The sequence below is a fragment of the Argopecten irradians genome, chromosome 15, assembly GCF_041381155.1.
Source record: "Argopecten irradians isolate NY chromosome 15, Ai_NY, whole genome shotgun sequence".
Taxonomy (NCBI): Eukaryota; Metazoa; Mollusca; class Bivalvia; order Pectinida; family Pectinidae; genus Argopecten; species Argopecten irradians.
Genome location: NC_091148.1, coordinates 8,085,333 through 8,102,189, shown reverse-complemented (window position 1 = coordinate 8,102,189; position 16,857 = coordinate 8,085,333). Strand labels below are relative to the sequence as shown.

Below are 16,857 nucleotides of genomic sequence, written 5' to 3'. Positions count from 1 at the left end.
CCAACCATATAACAAACATGCTATAGATACCACAATACTATGAATGCTATCCAATACATAGTTTCAGAGAGGAAGTAATTTGTATATGAAAATAGTAGCCTAATTGACCATTTTAGCCTCAGGCCCCAGGGGTCAGCCCCATCATTTGTACTATTGTGATTCCCAACCCTATAAGGATATCACCATTGCATTATGAGTGCCATCCCATGCTTAGTTACAGAGAAGAAGTCGTTTATATGGAAATAGCAAAATTGATCCCTTTTGACCCCGTCCCTCAAGCCCAAGGGGGTCAGCCCCATCATTTGTACAATTTTGAATCCCCGCCCTATTAGGATGCTACCATTGCATTATGAATGCTATCCCAAGCTTAGTTTCTGAGGAGAAGTCGTTTATATGGAAATAACCAAATTTACCCCTTTCGGCCCCGCCCCTCAGGACCCCAGGGGGTCAGCCCGACCATTTGTGCAATTTTCAGTTGCAGTTATTTACCTATAAGGTTACTACAAGTCAATTTTTGTTAAGTTCCGACCCGCAGTTATGGAGAAGAAATTGATTGTTGATGGACGGACGGACGACGGGGCCAGACGACGGACACCACGGTATGGCATAAGATCACCTTGGTCCTGCGGACCAGGTGAGCTAAAAATACATCAAGCATGTACAAAATACTAATTGATGTACGTAACACTTACAGGTGGGCCTTCTCATACAAGTACAGTATACCAGCCTTGAAATTGTTCATCTGACATAGAACCAGGGCCTGATCAAGGTCATATCGGGCCTACAAAGGTCAAGGTCAAAAATATGTACAGCAAAACCATCATGGTCAAGAATAGAAATAATTCAAAACAGTTTTAGTCAGTTTACTTTTTAGAACTACCGCTAGATTTAGAATGTTTATCATAAAACATGACTTAGAATGAAATATGATTTAATCATTATAGTTTATAATTCATAGATTTAGAATGTTTATCATAAAACATAACTTAGAATGAAATATGATTTAATAATTATAGCCTATAATTCAAAGCCAAGAAAAATGCAGAAATACTGATATGACAAGATTGTTGTTGTCATTGGAATTAAATGATGAAATTGAATATGTTCTTACATCAGGATTCTTCAGCAGGTCCTCTGTTCGTCTCACCTTCTCTGTCTTAACCTAACAGAGGACAACATACTCTGTGTAAATATACTGTGATTACCTGGTAACGAAGATCTGTTTCTCAAAGTATTAACACTATAAATGTTGGAAAACTGTTATCATCAGATACTAAACTTCTTTTACATTTCACAAGATCAATGTTGATCTGGTGGTAAAATTTGGGATATCCCTGTCCAGCTGGAAAAGAGATATACCACTTCTATATTGGTGATGGAACTACCGTGTAACTCATAGAAGTTTGTTCTTGCTATGTTGCATATATTATTGCCACAAAAATCGTAACCGGTGTAGAAAAAAACATGACTAAACAATCAGTATTAAATTATCCATTATTAAGTGGGAAATTAAATCTTTTCAAAAGTTTATGATATCATTAGAATAAGATTATAGATGACAGACAGACACACAGGCAAACATCCTTATATGCAAACTGTAAACACATATTACAGAGGAAGTCATGTATATTGTATGTAAAGCACTAGAAACTTAGTGTTAAAATGAGACTACTCAAAATACATTTAATGTACTTTTAAAGTGAACAGTCAGGCAAGGATGGCTAAAGTCGGTAAAAATGGTGTGAATGTATCCAGTATAATTTCTTATGAAATGGAAAAATAAAATCTCTCGTCAAAATCTGTCTGCGTACGAAGAAATTAATTTAAAGTATGGAAATTCTAAAACGTCCTCCCGGCTCACTATGTCCGTGGTTACATTTCCACGCAGCCTCGCTTTCGATGCTTTCAACTTTCCTTTACTTTAATGTTTAGAACTGGGAAACTAAGCAGAACTTGACCGTCATATTAATATGTGAGAACTTTTGGAATGCATTTAGACTGGTTTTCTTTGCCCGACTATTCACTTTAATGTACATTTCATGTAGCAATTAATGTGAATACCCGAATTCAGCTATGTCTTAACTTATTCAAAATAATTTTATGTAAATTTTTTTCTTGTGCCAAAATAATAAGTACATTTACAGTATGTTTCTGATTGTGTACTTACAGAGATATCTTTCTCATGTACATACTCCTGTAGGTACAGCTCTAATAATGTGTTGTACAGGAGACTTGGGGAGTTTGGCTTCACCTGTAATGGTAAAGACAAATTTAGTAAACTGTAAATTTAGCAAATAATGTAAAACAATGTATAAGTTTAGTGTTGACTTGATGTGTTCATTTATGGATAATCTAATGTTAATTGTGAACACAACTCAAAGTGGAACAATCTAGGTTGACAGTTTCCTATGAATATAAAGTTACTGCTGTGAGATGATTGATTAGGAAGTTTGAAATGATCACAAGAAAGAAGAGATATCCTGTCGTGTATTGGAGAAAAGTAGGCAGGGCTGTTTCATTTCAAATTGCATTCACAATAAATCACTGAAAAGTACTGAATTTTATAATATTTAACATCCTACCCACAACATGAGGACACAAACAAATATCTCTATGACAAATGTCGGAAAGCTTATCCATTCAACAACTGCAATCTAGAACTTGGAGTGCTAATAGTAAAATGTCATACACCTTTATAACTTGACCACAGACAGAGAAACCATAGTTTCAATAAACCTTAACCACTCAACCACCACAACCTGGATTTTTCACCTGAGTTTGATCTACCAGGCCTTGTTTAAGTCTGTTAAAGTTTTAGTTGAGTTGATTATCAATATTTTTTTAAATCCATGGGTTTCACTGCATACTATAAGGTTTAACATGATGGACTGGTGTTCACCCTAATCACACAGCCACTGCTGCCCCTGATGATTACGATACAAGATGCTTCCTACCTTGATCATGTGCTCCAGGAATTCTGTAAGTTTTGGCGAGTTGTTGACAAAGATATGGATGAACTCCTCCGCACTAGCCTTCTGTATCTGGGTTGGTCCTCCTATCAAGCAATGATAGATTTATATTAATTTTGGTATTGTTATAACATATTATAAACATGTGTACTAAGAATGAGAAGATTTTGGTCTTTGGGTTTCATTTCTTTTGATAGCACTGAGCTGAAGAATAGTATAGTGATATCTATTTCTGCTAACAGATACTGTTAACATAATTATTTAAGTGAAAGTTTTGTTTTAGCGCTTTCCACTCTATATTTAAAGCATAAATACATGTACAGCGCTAAATTTTGTAAAATGGTATTTCTGGTATTGAGCCACCAAATTGCACGAATTTATATATACGCGCGAATAATTTACACTTTTACACATATACGCTAATATCTTTCAGTTAAATATATAGGTACTGTGTGCAACCTAAAAGTTTATAAAATACCATAAACCTGTTTTTTTTTCATGGGGATGATCTTTTTGTTGTGATTGTAAAATGATCATCCTTAAAGATGCTCCATTGCCGACAGAGCATAAATGATACTCATAATTTAAACAATAATTGGTGTTTAATCATGTATATATATATGTCTAATTAACACAAAAATAAGTAATTTGTTTTGCCTTTGGTGCATGCACAATCAGTACTTCATTTCATATAGAATATAGTGCCATGGAATTTTTTCGGGATGCAATTAATGGATCTTGAAATAAAATTAGAAGCTCAAACTTTTCAATGGTGGTAATGGTGAAAAGTAAGTAACTTTTGTAACTGAAGAAAAATACTAGTTTGTCTTCTCTTAGTTTTTATTGAGAAAAAATACTATTTGTCAGCGGTGGAGCATCTTTAAGATATGTTGGGGCTATAAGGTATTAATCTTATAAATCGTGACACTTACCATCCATATCCATTTGGTCCACTAATGGTTCTGTGGAAAACAAATAAAACAACTTTTTACTACTTTTAGTAATAAGGTTTAACATGTATAAATATTGCAACTAAAATATCTACAATGAAATGAATACTTTTTGTTTGATTTAAAATTCTGACAACTGCTCCACAGGTTGTGTCAGAGTGATGTGTTGGGACATCTTAACAACTCAGACACCGCAGCCCGACACGAGATTCAAACTCGCGACCTAGATTTGGAGGGCTTGTGCTAATATGTCAGGACAATTGTTAACCAAGGGCCAATAAAATAAAGTTTACAGTTTCATATTGTTCTGTTCCACAAAGGGTCAAAGATTTTTTCCTGAAACATTCCCAATTTACTTTTAAATTATTACACACAAACTTACTGTTAATACCAGTTTGTGCTTGTAATTGATGAGAAGTATGCAAACTGTTTCTGTGTAAAACTGTAGTAGTATGTTGCATATAATTGTGACGGGTAGTTGATTCCTCTTAATGTCATATGATATTAAGCATTAATTGACATTAACCAACATGACATTAAGTGCCTTCCACTGTATACTCACTGTCAGCCGGCCGGTAATCTGTACAAAGTCGTTTAAGGAGTTCCGTCGTCTGGCGAGGGACCTCAGACATCAGAACTTTACCATATTTTTTCAGATTTTCTTCAGCCTGCAAGTTTGAATATCAGAAGAGACGAAAAAGTTCAGTATCTATAAGTTACCAATAGAGTTACAGTTCATGTTATTTATTTAATTGATTATGAATCATTTTAATATGGAGTATGATATGACAACACCATGTAATGAAGGCTAAAATTTCTGATTCACATTTTGATTATCAATTATAAAATCTTTTAAAACATATCTTTCTACTTTCTAAAAATATGAGATAAAAAGATTTCAAATAAAATTTATGAGACTTACTTTTCATTGAATTTGATTTTTTTATGTTGCAAAAGGCTCACAAATTTTAAATTTCTAAAACATCCATCACAATATCTTCTTTAAATGAACAACATCCTCCTAAATAATTGTGGAAACCTATCGACAGGATTTGAACTTATGACCCTTTGGTCACTATAGACCAATGTCCTTAAATTAGACCAACATGTCTTACAATTTCTGTACTTATTTATTTAACTCCTCAATCTTGAATTTACTGATGTACTCAAGCACCTGTTAAATGTCATGTGCATCTGTGGCTAATAAATACCTCCTCAAACTCGAGCTTGCCCATATACTCCAGCACCTGTTAGTTTTTACAGATAATCATGTCATGTATATCTGTAGCTAATACATACCTCCTCAAATTCCAGTTTGCCGATGTACTCGAGGGCCTGTTGGTAGTTTTTACTGTCTTCTAACTGAATACGGAGGTACCAGTGATGTTTAGCGTGTTTCTCGGCTAAGAACAGAGCATGTGTGTAATAGCTCGCCTGTCGACACACACGAATGGCTGTCTCTACATCAAAATCAACCTCTCTGTCCTTCGTCTGGAAGAGAATAAAAGTACAAATAATTTCAATTCCTACACTGGTAATTTTTTCAAGTATGAAATTTTAATGATTTTATTCCTTGGGCATAGGGGAAAAGCACGTAACCCATTCCAATATAAATTACACACATTTACACTGAAGAAAAATACTTGCCACAAAGTTTCATTAAATTCCCTTCAATAGTTTAGGAGAAATAGTAGTTTTATGTTTTTCTTACAAAGGGGCATAGCTCTAAGAAAGGTGGAGTTATCTTGTTTCAAAATAGATTATACACATCTACACTGTATAAGGATTATTGCCACCAAGTTTTGTTGAAATCCCTCCAGTAGGTTAGGAGGAATAGTTATTTGATCATTGTATCTACAGATGGACAATATAAATCTAATATCACTCCACTTCCCTATCTTCACTGCGGGGATTTAATTATCAAGATTGACTTACCATGATAAATTCATCGAGTTTACTAACGTCCTTGAGTTTTGTGTAACAGTTCAGTAACAGTGTGGTGTGTTCTTCTGTCGCTCTCTGGGCCTTGTGTAATGCCTGTAGATACTTGGTTAGGTTATGTATCCTTTGGGCATCCAGAAACTGTAAAAGATTTATATTTTTATCAACAAATTCCTTTTTCTCTGTAGGTGTACAATCTTTCTTTTCAAAGATGTTTTCTTTTGAAGATTTTTTATCTCTTACAGTTGTGACAATACATTGTTAGAAGAAACAACTAATATTACTTGTTGTCTGATATTAGAAATGGAGAATACTTTGATTATGATACTCAGAATACCATTTTTAACCTCCGTTTCCCATCTGTGATTGTTAACTTGTGGTTGAGGTTCAATAAAATGTTTATTACCTCCAAATCATTTCTCTATGATAACAGAGGCTAAAATTAGATAAGTAAGAATATGTCAGTATTCTGATAAAATTACTAATAACTTCAACATATTCAGGAATACTGCATCCTCGATATCCCAGGAGTTACTATCACTGTCTCATCATATCCACCCCTGGAATATTTCATAGCAAAACTGAAGGCTCTGTGTACGACCACAGATGGAGAGGTAGTTTGGTCCTTTAATGTTCATCAAAAGAATTGAATAACAGTACACTGTGATTGACTGTGTGGATTTGAAGTTAGCATCGCTCTCTGTAATCTTCAAAAGAAGTCTCTCTCTGCAGGCATGTGACTGGTCAGGGTTTTTTTCTCTTGACCTGTCTTCAGATTTCCTATGTAATATTGCAGGGATGGATATAATGACAGTGATAGTATCCCCTTGAGTAATGAGATTGGGAATATAAATGTACACAAATACCTTTCTTATGACATAGGAGGCCTCGAGTTTGCCGATAGTTCTGATGTACTGATCGATGGCTCCGTCGTGGTCGCCTTTACTGTAGAGGTGGTCGCCATATTGAGTAAAGATGTCTATCAAACCATCGTCATCATACTGCTGACTTTTAGCGAGGCTGAAAATTAAATAAATAATTCATAACAGAGGTGCCACAACTCAGTATATAGGATCTAAGGGGATCAACTGTTAAACAAGATACATGTATATCAATTTAAACAAGCATTTGTTTCTATCTTGACTCTTGACATTCTAAACAATATTTGATTGATTATATTCCACCTCATTACTACTTATCTTAGAAATCCTGGGTATAGTGCAAAGTGGTTACACTTGTACACATCGACCTCTTCTCCATTGAAGTAGAGGCCAATCATTACTCTGAAACACCTGGATCCGGTTGTTCAAAGGGTAATTAATTAGCCTAATGGCTTGATTAGTGAAACTTTCATTTCTCATTTGCTGCAAGACCAGTGATTATATCTTCACTTAAATAAGTAAGTAGAAGAAGAATAGAGTTCTCAAGATATTTTGTTAAGTAAGTTTTACAAGAAATGATTTTATCTTGATTGAAAATTGTCGATAAATTGTGATTAAGCTAACCAGCCTTTGAACAAGTGGACTCTGGTCTGAATTGTTTACGTCAATCATTATTATTTACCTGTAGTTTGCCTTATATGTTATACCAACTTTAACACAAAGCAAGAATTATTATTTCATTTTTGTATATGGTCACATTTTGATCTTTATCCAATATAAACTCACTTACCTGATAGCTAGTTGATAGTTGTTTTTCTTGAACAACATTTCTAGTTTGGTCTGTGTGTCTTTCTCCTGGAGTTGGTAGAGCTGTAAAGAGAAGCAGAAAAGTGTGTCGTGTGTATATGGATGTTCCACCTTTATTCCTGTATGACCTATACTACCAAAACGTAAAATTGTTAATAGTTGCCCTACACACCAGCAGACAATTCAATGTCTTCCAATAACAATCTCATTTTATTAATTTTCTACTTTCTCTTTGCTTGTCAGTATTATGCTCTTTTGAATCAAAAGAAAATAATTATCAAAATTTGCTTTATATATTTCCAAATGCAGAAGAAACAAATTGTGAAATATATAACAGTAAGAAACATGGTCTTTATATACAGGTCAAATTGCTGAAATTGGTCATTTGGGGCACTAAGAAACTGTTTTTATTAAGCAGGTGATCTTTATATAGAGACTGTTGTTAAGACAGGTTTTACTGTAAAATCATTCCGATAGATAAAAGATTGAGATATTTGGACGATTTTTACCTTTCGGTCCCCGCCCAGCAGGTACACGCTCCCCCACTCACACATAACCCCGATAACGTCAGGATACGGAGCTGAATATGCTATAAACTTATTCTGGATATCGTAGACAGTGACTATGTTCATCTCTAGGCTCTGTCCACCTCTGTAAATAGCATTACATGTACATAGTTTTAGAAATATTTGCAATTAACAATACAATCATATTATACAATCATATTATACAATCATATTATACAATCATATTATACAATCATATTATACAATCATATTATACAATCATATTATACAATCATATTATACAATCATATTATACAATCATATTATAAAATCATATTTACAGTATTATACAATCATATTATACAATCATATTAAGTTATTGCATTACGTTGTCTGTAGTTTTTCTCAAACAGATTCACATGTCAACTAACGGAACAAGAACCTCACTTTGTTTGTGGTTCCTTTCCAGTATGTATTATATACAAATATTCATCAAGCAAATGAAAGAATGGCAATTTGCCTGTTCAGTGTATTCATATATACATAGGGGTGAAAAGGAGGTGCAAAATTTCCTCTCTGCCTGAATATTCCTGTTATTTACATTATTCTTTTGGAAACCCTCCTATACCAGGGTTTTCGCCAGCTTTTTGGGAAAAGGATGTTTACCAAGAAATGGGAAAATATCATTGGTGTTTTTCAAAATTGGGAAAATATAAAAAGTATAACTTTAATAATATTTTTTCAATTTTGAAAAGTTCTGGAAAAAATATACAATCTTTGCGAAATGGTTTCGACTTTTAGAAGATATTACTATTATTATCGCAGCTTTTCACATTATTAAGGGGTTTTAACTCAATTTGACAACAATTTGGGACTGAATTTGGGAAAATACAGTGCTATTTTTCAATTGGGAATGGGTTCTTTTACCGAACAAAAGACTGGCAAAAATCCTGTACAATTATTAAAAGGACAATCCTTTGTACAATGATATAATTACAACATTTTCAACATAATACATAAATGCAAGATACGTTATACAGACTGAGTTATTTTGAATACCAAGTGGGGAAATAAAAGAAAAACAAAAAGATCACCATGAGTAACGTCCTTTGATACTTACAACACTGCTGTACGTAGCAGAGCCTTATTCTCCTTGCCTACCACTATAAGGTAGCCCCTGAACCACTGGAGATGTAACTTCTCACCCTCAAACGCCAGACAGGGACCTCTGCCATCTGGCTGATAAAAATAAACTGCCTGAAAAATACAAAATCAGACATTCAGACCACCACAGGTAACAGATATTGACATCATTTGAAAAAACTGGAGGCAGACACGCTTATAAGATAACAAAGCTATTTTACTCATAATAACTCAATTTTCTTTTTTGTAAGTTCAATTCTAAGTATTTAACTTAAAATGAATTGGATACCATACACATTGGCTTTGATTTAACAAAAGTTGACTGTACTACAGTGTATTTAGTACTTTCAAAATTTGCAGGGTGCATATTTTATGATTTTGTAACCGGAACTTAATTTCCCGGTACATCAATTACTCAAAATGCAATATTAATACATTAATGAAGTTTTAATGATTGTAATTTTATTTTAAAATGTCTTATTTCGACTTTGGATAGAGTACAAAGTAATCAAAGCGCCAATGATGGTACAATAATGTAGCAAATGCTTCGCTAGTGTTTTGAATTCACAGATTGCAGTAAGACTATGAATATAACGAAAATCAATCACTTGAGGAATATACCTGCTACATAGTATATAAATTAATACTTTGTTTTAGTACTTTTTTAATTAAGTGTAAATCTGCCCTGAAAATCAAACAGATGGCTATACTATATTATATACTTACATCTTGTCTGCCCATAACAAGCTGATGATCTTGTGTATGGTCACTCATGACTGTACAATGTAGAGACGCACCGAAGTGTTCAACTGTACTCTGTAAGCAAAAGTCATAATAATGTAATATACTGACCAAAGCAGAGGCACATCGAAATGTTCAACTGTACTCTGTAAAACTCATATAATTGTATTCTATAATATACTGAAGTAACTTCATCTCCCTCAAGATGATAGGACTTTTAGTCCCCATTATCTCCCTTTTGACAAATTCTACATTTTAGTTTTAGTTATCTCCCTTGAGACAAATTCCTGCTTTTAGGTTAGATATCTCCCTCAAGATGAACTTTCAGTTTGTGTTCAGATGAGCTCTTTTACGAGTCTCTCACCTTTTGATCTTGTTTTCCTGAGATTGCTATAGAAACCACCTGGGCTTCTGTAACTACAAACAGGAATATTGTTTTAGTTCCCGACGTCTTGAATGCTAGTCCCGTCACAGGCTTTGGATTCTCATAAACAATTCTGGTTTTGGTGTGTCTACAAATTAAAGACATTGCATTAAATGTATAATCTAAAGACTTGTGCCCACATTTTTGTGCCAAATTTTCCTTTTCCACATATTTTATAAACATGAACTTTTTCGTTCTTGTTTTTCTCTAAGTCTGATTAAGATTGCCACTGGACTTTCATATTCGTCTACAGTCGAATCTCTATTATTATTTCATTTCAATATTTATTTCATAAATGTTAATAATGCTTTATTCACTGATATTTCATATGATTAATGTAACTAATTACCCTCCCTCACCCGAGCTACTCATATTAACATGTGATGAACTAATTACTCTCTCTTTACTTGAGCTACTCTATTAAAAGGTCACTCTCTAAAACAGACCACATTTTAATTTCCCTGGAATGTTTAAATTTGCTTAACACAGATTTGACCGTATTTATTTTTTCAACGTAAAATGACAATCTGATTAAAATCATATCTTAAAGATGCTCCACCGCTGACAAATGGTATTTTTTCACTATCAAAAACAGGAGCAGACGATTTAGTATTTTTCTTCAGCTACAAAAGTTGTTTATTTTACACCATTACCACCATTGAAAAGTTTGAGCTTCTAATTTTACTTCTAGTTAAAAATATGAAAAATAATTAATTGCATCCCGAAAAAATTCCGTGTCACTATATCCTATATGGAATGAAATACTAATTGCGAATGCACCAAAGGCAAAATAAATTATCTTATATTACTTTTTGTGTTAACTAGTCTTATATATAGACGATTAAACACCAATTATTGTTCAAATGATGAATATCATTTATGCTCAGTCGGTCGTGGAGCATCTTTAAATTCCACGTAGTTCCGATAAATCTACCCTCTGTTACATCATCGTACTTGAGCACAGAGTACCAGAGCGTAATCGAAGATCTGGTTTTAATCATATTGGTAAAATGAAGAAGAGGTAAAACTGTCCCGCTCCCTGTGCACTCCTCTAACATATTCTGCTCATTGATAGAATGTTTATTCCAGAATTATGGTATAAAGACAAATAACTAGGTACCTGTCCTTTGTCACATCCCCCTTGAAGAGGACCACACTTCCATTCTCAAACCCGACGGCCATCCAGGCTAGGTTCTCATGGACAGCCAGACAAGTGACCTGAGATACATACATATGTACTTTAATTAATATCAATAAAATTGAATCAAGGTAAAAAGTTGATTATATATAGACTCCTTGGAATTGTCAGAGGCCCTTCACAGGTGTCATATGACCATGTCCGCACACACTGGTGACTTCTGTCGTTCACAACACTAACAAAGTTCTTTTTTTTACCTCGGAATAGCTGGTGTTACACTTTTATCTTGTAATAGGATACTTACAGGGGTGGGTTTATTTCCTGGAATAGCCTTTGTTACACTCGTCTAGTAGCTTTACCTTGTATTATCATACTTACAGGGGTGGGTTTATTTCCTGGAATAGCCCTTGTTATTCTAGTACAAACTGGAGTTCCTTTCTCAATCTGAAATTGAACAATATCATTGTTCATCATTATTTTCAAAATATTGGATATATTTTCTTTGGGGAAAATCAAATGAGCTAAAAACAAGCCATTTCCATCAAGTTCAATTAATGCTTAAATAATTCATCTCATAAAGAGACTGCCTTTAAGGAAATATCTTTAAGATGCAAGTTGAATTCTAAAAGATCATTAACTCATTCATCCCTGAAATTTCATAATGGACTGTTCTAGCCCTTGATCAAGGAAAGTCTAAATGTCTACAGGGGTGAATAAATTAAGATTACCCAAAAGTTAAACTCTAAAACTGCACATCGTTACATCATACCTTATCCAAATTCCATACTTTGATGAGTGGGTTCACACCTTGTTCATCTTCCTGTAAAAAGATATACACATACTGATATAGTGAGAATCAAAGTTTGACAGGAGAATTGCAATGTTAAAGAGGGATGTATGGGGTACAAAATGGACACACCATAATGTTACAGCCAGCACAGCTGAGAAGTGGAGGACTAGAGATATTATAACCACCACATGTACAGATTCACTCAGAGAGCAGAAATATGATATTGTATTATAATATATGCTTACCCCTACTGACACCAAGAGATTGTGTTGACGGAGTTGGAAGAGATGAGATACTCGAATCTCATACGCCTTGAAGGTGCTGAGTTTGAGCTGCCTGCTGACAAGGTAGAGGTAGCCGTCATGGTCACCGACAATTAACTGACCGTGACCACTGACACAGGCCGAAACATTCACATCCTGTCAATCAAATACATAAAATATTACAGAACTGAACATAATAATCAATAACATTTTGTATTTGTATATACAATGAACCCTAAATAATCCAGACACTTTCATTCCCAGCCCAATTTTTACAGATTACATTTTTTTTCAGACTGACTCCATATTCTTAGTCAATAAGTAAGGTTATGGTAATCCCTCACCTTTCCTCACGGACTGCAAGTTTTTCGGATTAGCAGCGTCAAGATTATCAGGGGATTCACAGTATTACAAAGATATCTGCCTTTTCGGGAAGATAAATGGATTGTTATGTCACATGTTAGCCAGCGCAATAACACGCTTTTTTGTGTGTTTTGCTCAAAGAATATTAGAATAATGAAGAAACAACCAATACATATCCATAAGGGCTGATAACTGTGTAAAAAGACAAGTTGTAGTATCTGTACTAAAATATTATCTTGTCTTCTCTGATATTATGACTTATATCTATTGGCAAATTTCTATCTTTTTCAAGAAAACCGAGTTAAAGCGGTACTATAACTAATTTCCAATTAGTAAGAACTATTGAGTATATCTATATTCCTCTGGAATAGTGTCGCAGTGTTGTAATCATATGGAACAAGATGGTTCTCTTATGAACTTGATCGTCCTGTGGAATCACACTCATCTTCTGTGATATCATATAATACTGATTCAGGTTCAATATATTTTTCCAGGTAGGCTAAACTTTGATTACCAAACGAAACCTATGTGTACATATGTATCTCCGATATATAGTCTTACCTTCAGTTTATCAAACACCTGGCCAGTATCTGGGTCCTTTACCGTTTCCTTGTCAAAAAAGTTGAATCTTCTCCACTGAAATTAGATAATTTCATTCTATGTCATGAGAGTCTCAATCTTTTCTAGTCATGCATGGTACAATGGTACAATGTATATCGAAAAGCAAAAAGACAATATAACAGTCCACCATGACTTAGAGAAGAAATGTTCCCTGGTATTTATAGCCGTGATCTATGTTTTTCTAGTTTCTTATTACGACCCTTATCCTTATGTTAAGTGTATCTTTAGATGTTTTAATCATTTTTCTTCCTTTCTGGCTGAGATGTTCGATTCCAGACATAATCCGACACAACTGGTGTCACTCCTCTTCCTTAATTTTATATCCTAATGTTCTTTCATTATTCCCATATAAAATAAGAGTCAACTAGCTACATGTATAAAGTCAGACCACAGGGCCTTGTTACTAATGATGACATATATAAGATAGGTCACGTATATTTACATACGTAATGTATCATCATTAGTAACAAGGCCCTGTGGTAAGACATGTTCTTTTTGGACGTTATTTTGCTGATTTTTGGCACAGAGTTAAGGAATGTTTTAAAATGTTTCAAAAGTGTCTCCTGGTGCTAACATAGTTGGAGTATTCTTTTACCAGTTTTGTAGCTTGTCGTTGAACTGAAGTATTGGGATTTACCGATTAGATTTATTACAGGCAAGAGTTGTATTAATGTATATACATGCACTGCCACAAGGGCTCGAACCGGTGACCTCGGTGTTACTGGTCCACCGCTTCGCAGACATTTCCCCTAGCAGGAAACTAGAAAGGTACCTTATGACTATGTTAACAACGTTTATTAACCCCATGTATTTACAACTATAAACCTGCTACACAAACTTTATTTTATTTACTTTATAAGACATTTCGATAGAAATCCCATGGCGATTAGAGAGGATGACAACGTTAGAATGCATCTGAGAATGATAAAACAAAGCACTCTATGTCAGCACATCTTTACTACAATAATATCAGAGTTAATGTAATGACAGCATATCTGTCAGATTTCATTTTCTCATCCTCATTGGATTTGGACGTTTCGGCCAAACTCTGTAACGGCCACTGTAAAACGAAAATAATTACATTTCCATTAACATTACTTTTGTGACAAACGATGTGGATATAAAAACAGTCGTTATGGAAAATTATATGATAAATTTGGTCAAACATACAGCCATATAATCGAATTGTTTATATTTTGCTACCGCCTACCTGTAAGAGAGCCATTGCAGACGTACGGCCTTCACCTTTTCGTTTTATATATTATTAGGAACGATAAAGTAGCGGAAAGAATTTGAAATAAATAAAGCGGAACGCACTGCGCCATATAGGCATTATCACATTGATTTTAGGCCTACATATATATATAAAAAAGCATCTGTCGCTCTGTACTCCACAAAACAAAACAGTAGAATTTTTTAATAACATAAACAATGTTTTGTTTTTTTGTTTTTGGGCACATTTCTTTTTCTGTTATATGCACGATTTTGGTTTAGGTTGAATCATAGGTATTTACATCCTCGATATTCCAGGGGTTCCGATCACTTACGATCTCTACACCCCTGGACTACCTCATAGTGAAATTGAAGGCAGCTCAGCTGAAAATATTTGACTAATCACAGACCAGCAAAGATTTCCTTTGAAGAACAGATAGAGCGACGCCTAACATCAAAGCCACACAGTCAACCACAATGTACCGTTATACGGCTCTTTTGATGTACATCAAAGGACTAAATTACCTGTTCTGTTCTGTTGCCTCCAGTTTTACGATGAGATAGTCCAGGGGTGTAGAGATCGTAAGTGATCGGAACCCCTGGAGTATAGAGGATGAGGTATTTAGCACGCTGATAAATCAAAGACCCAATATAGACTAATATATCTCTACAGTGGGTCTTTGACTTATCAGCGTGCTAAACACAGGTATGGTTGAATAGCTTAACAACCTACATGATTAACATTCACGAGTTCATGAGTTGGAGGGAAGCCGATAAAAAGTTCTTCTGACCTTAAATTTAGTTACATCTACAATGTATAGTCAACCACAGTGTACCATTTCATTAATGTATAAACGGCTTTTTTGACGAACATTAAAGATGCTCCACCGCTGACAAATGGTATTTTTTCACTATCAAAAACAGGAGCAGACGATTTAGTATTTTTCTTCAGTTACAAAAGTTACTTAATTTACACCATTACCACCATTGAAAAGTTTGAGCTGCTAATTTTACTTCAAGTTAAAAATATAAAAAATAATTAATTGCATCCCGAAAAAATTCCGTGCTACTATATCCTATATGGAATGAAGTACTGATTGCGCATGTACCAAAGGCGAAGTAAATTATTTTATATTATTTTTTGTGTTAATTATACATACATACACACGATTAAACACTAATTATTGTTCAAATGATGAATATCATTTATGCTTTGTCGGCGGTGGAGCATCTTTAAAGGACTAAATTACCTCAGAAACATATATACACATGTTTCTGATTACCTGTTTTTTTTCTATTACCTCCAGTTTTACTCTGGGATGATCGTTAGTGATCGGAACCCCCGGAGTAACGAGGATGACCAAGTTCATGTTTAAAAAAATTACACCGCCAATTTTTCCATTTCACAAAAACTACCTACCATCATTACTGTACAGTAGATTTCTATGTAATAGCTTAAAAGAGATGTATTAAAGCGTTACAACACAAAAATTCTATACCAGAATGCTCTACCAAGATTGTCTCGTTTTAGAAATCATTCATGACGTCAAAACATTTTCATTTTGTGACGTAATAACACGTTTCGTATCTATGCGCAGTTTGCCGCAATCCGATTTACACGCCTTATTTTGCAAGAAAGTGGGATGTAATAACTCAAAAACAGAGGAAAACATATAAAACACTAAAGAGAGTAAGTTTTCTAAAGTCTATTTTCTGTGATCCAGGACGACGTTTATTTGTAATAATGAAAAGAAAACTTCCCGTGACATTTTCTATCTAGTTAGTGTATTACCAACAGTCAGTGGATATCTATCTATTTATAGTTATTTATGTTTTCCGTTTTAGGTGAGGTCTATCACCGAAGAGAAGGCAGAACAATTCCTCAGTGTATCAGATGCTGAAAACATCGTTCGCAAGATACAACAGACAGTTCTAATGCAACTGAAAGCGGAGGGCATCTTTCCCAAGAAAGGAAACGGGGGCGTGGCGTTTGTCTTGGATATATCAGAACCCCAAACCCCTGGTGTTCCCGAATGTGGTAGTCAGTACGCTACATATTCTCAAACCCCGTTCCTGTCCGGAAATCTTCCTCCTAGGCGTCTGCCCCC

The 16,857-nt window shown here is 34.5% G+C and overlaps 1 protein-coding gene across 2 annotated transcripts in view; it reads right to left on the bottom strand.

Moving 5' to 3' along the window:
* LOC138309505 (vacuolar protein sorting-associated protein 11 homolog) overlaps positions 1-14,820 on the bottom strand; it is a 37,814-nt gene extending 22,994 nt beyond the window's left edge. The window contains exons 1-20 of one of the 2 annotated variants that reach the window (XM_069250719.1): positions 14,748-14,820; positions 13,478-13,552; positions 12,536-12,709; positions 12,270-12,320; positions 11,879-11,944; positions 11,483-11,580; positions 10,303-10,450; positions 9,924-10,013; positions 9,175-9,311; positions 8,058-8,199; positions 7,532-7,611; positions 6,727-6,880; positions 5,855-6,001; positions 5,219-5,410; positions 4,482-4,587; positions 3,902-3,931; positions 2,955-3,055; positions 2,168-2,251; positions 1,112-1,162; positions 693-781 (exon numbers count right to left, since the gene is read on the bottom strand). In XM_069250719.1, the coding sequence (XP_069106820.1) occupies positions 693-781; positions 1,112-1,162; positions 2,168-2,251; positions 2,955-3,055; positions 3,902-3,931; positions 4,482-4,587; positions 5,219-5,410; positions 5,855-6,001; positions 6,727-6,880; positions 7,532-7,611; positions 8,058-8,199; positions 9,175-9,311; positions 9,924-10,013; positions 10,303-10,450; positions 11,483-11,580; positions 11,879-11,944; positions 12,270-12,320; positions 12,536-12,709; positions 13,478-13,552; positions 14,748-14,762 (2,030 nt within the window). In that variant the 5' untranslated portion in view covers positions 14,763-14,820. Of the gene's footprint in view, positions 1-692; positions 782-1,111; positions 1,163-2,167; positions 2,252-2,954; positions 3,056-3,901; positions 3,932-4,481; positions 4,588-5,218; positions 5,411-5,854; positions 6,002-6,726; positions 6,881-7,531; positions 7,612-8,057; positions 8,200-9,174; positions 9,312-9,923; positions 10,014-10,302; positions 10,451-11,482; positions 11,581-11,804; positions 11,857-11,878; positions 11,945-12,269; positions 12,321-12,535; positions 12,710-13,477; positions 13,553-14,747 lie in introns of those variants that run through there. The other variant, XM_069250720.1, reaches the window with a different exon arrangement.
* Between the last annotated feature and the right edge of the window lie 2,037 nt (positions 14,821-16,857).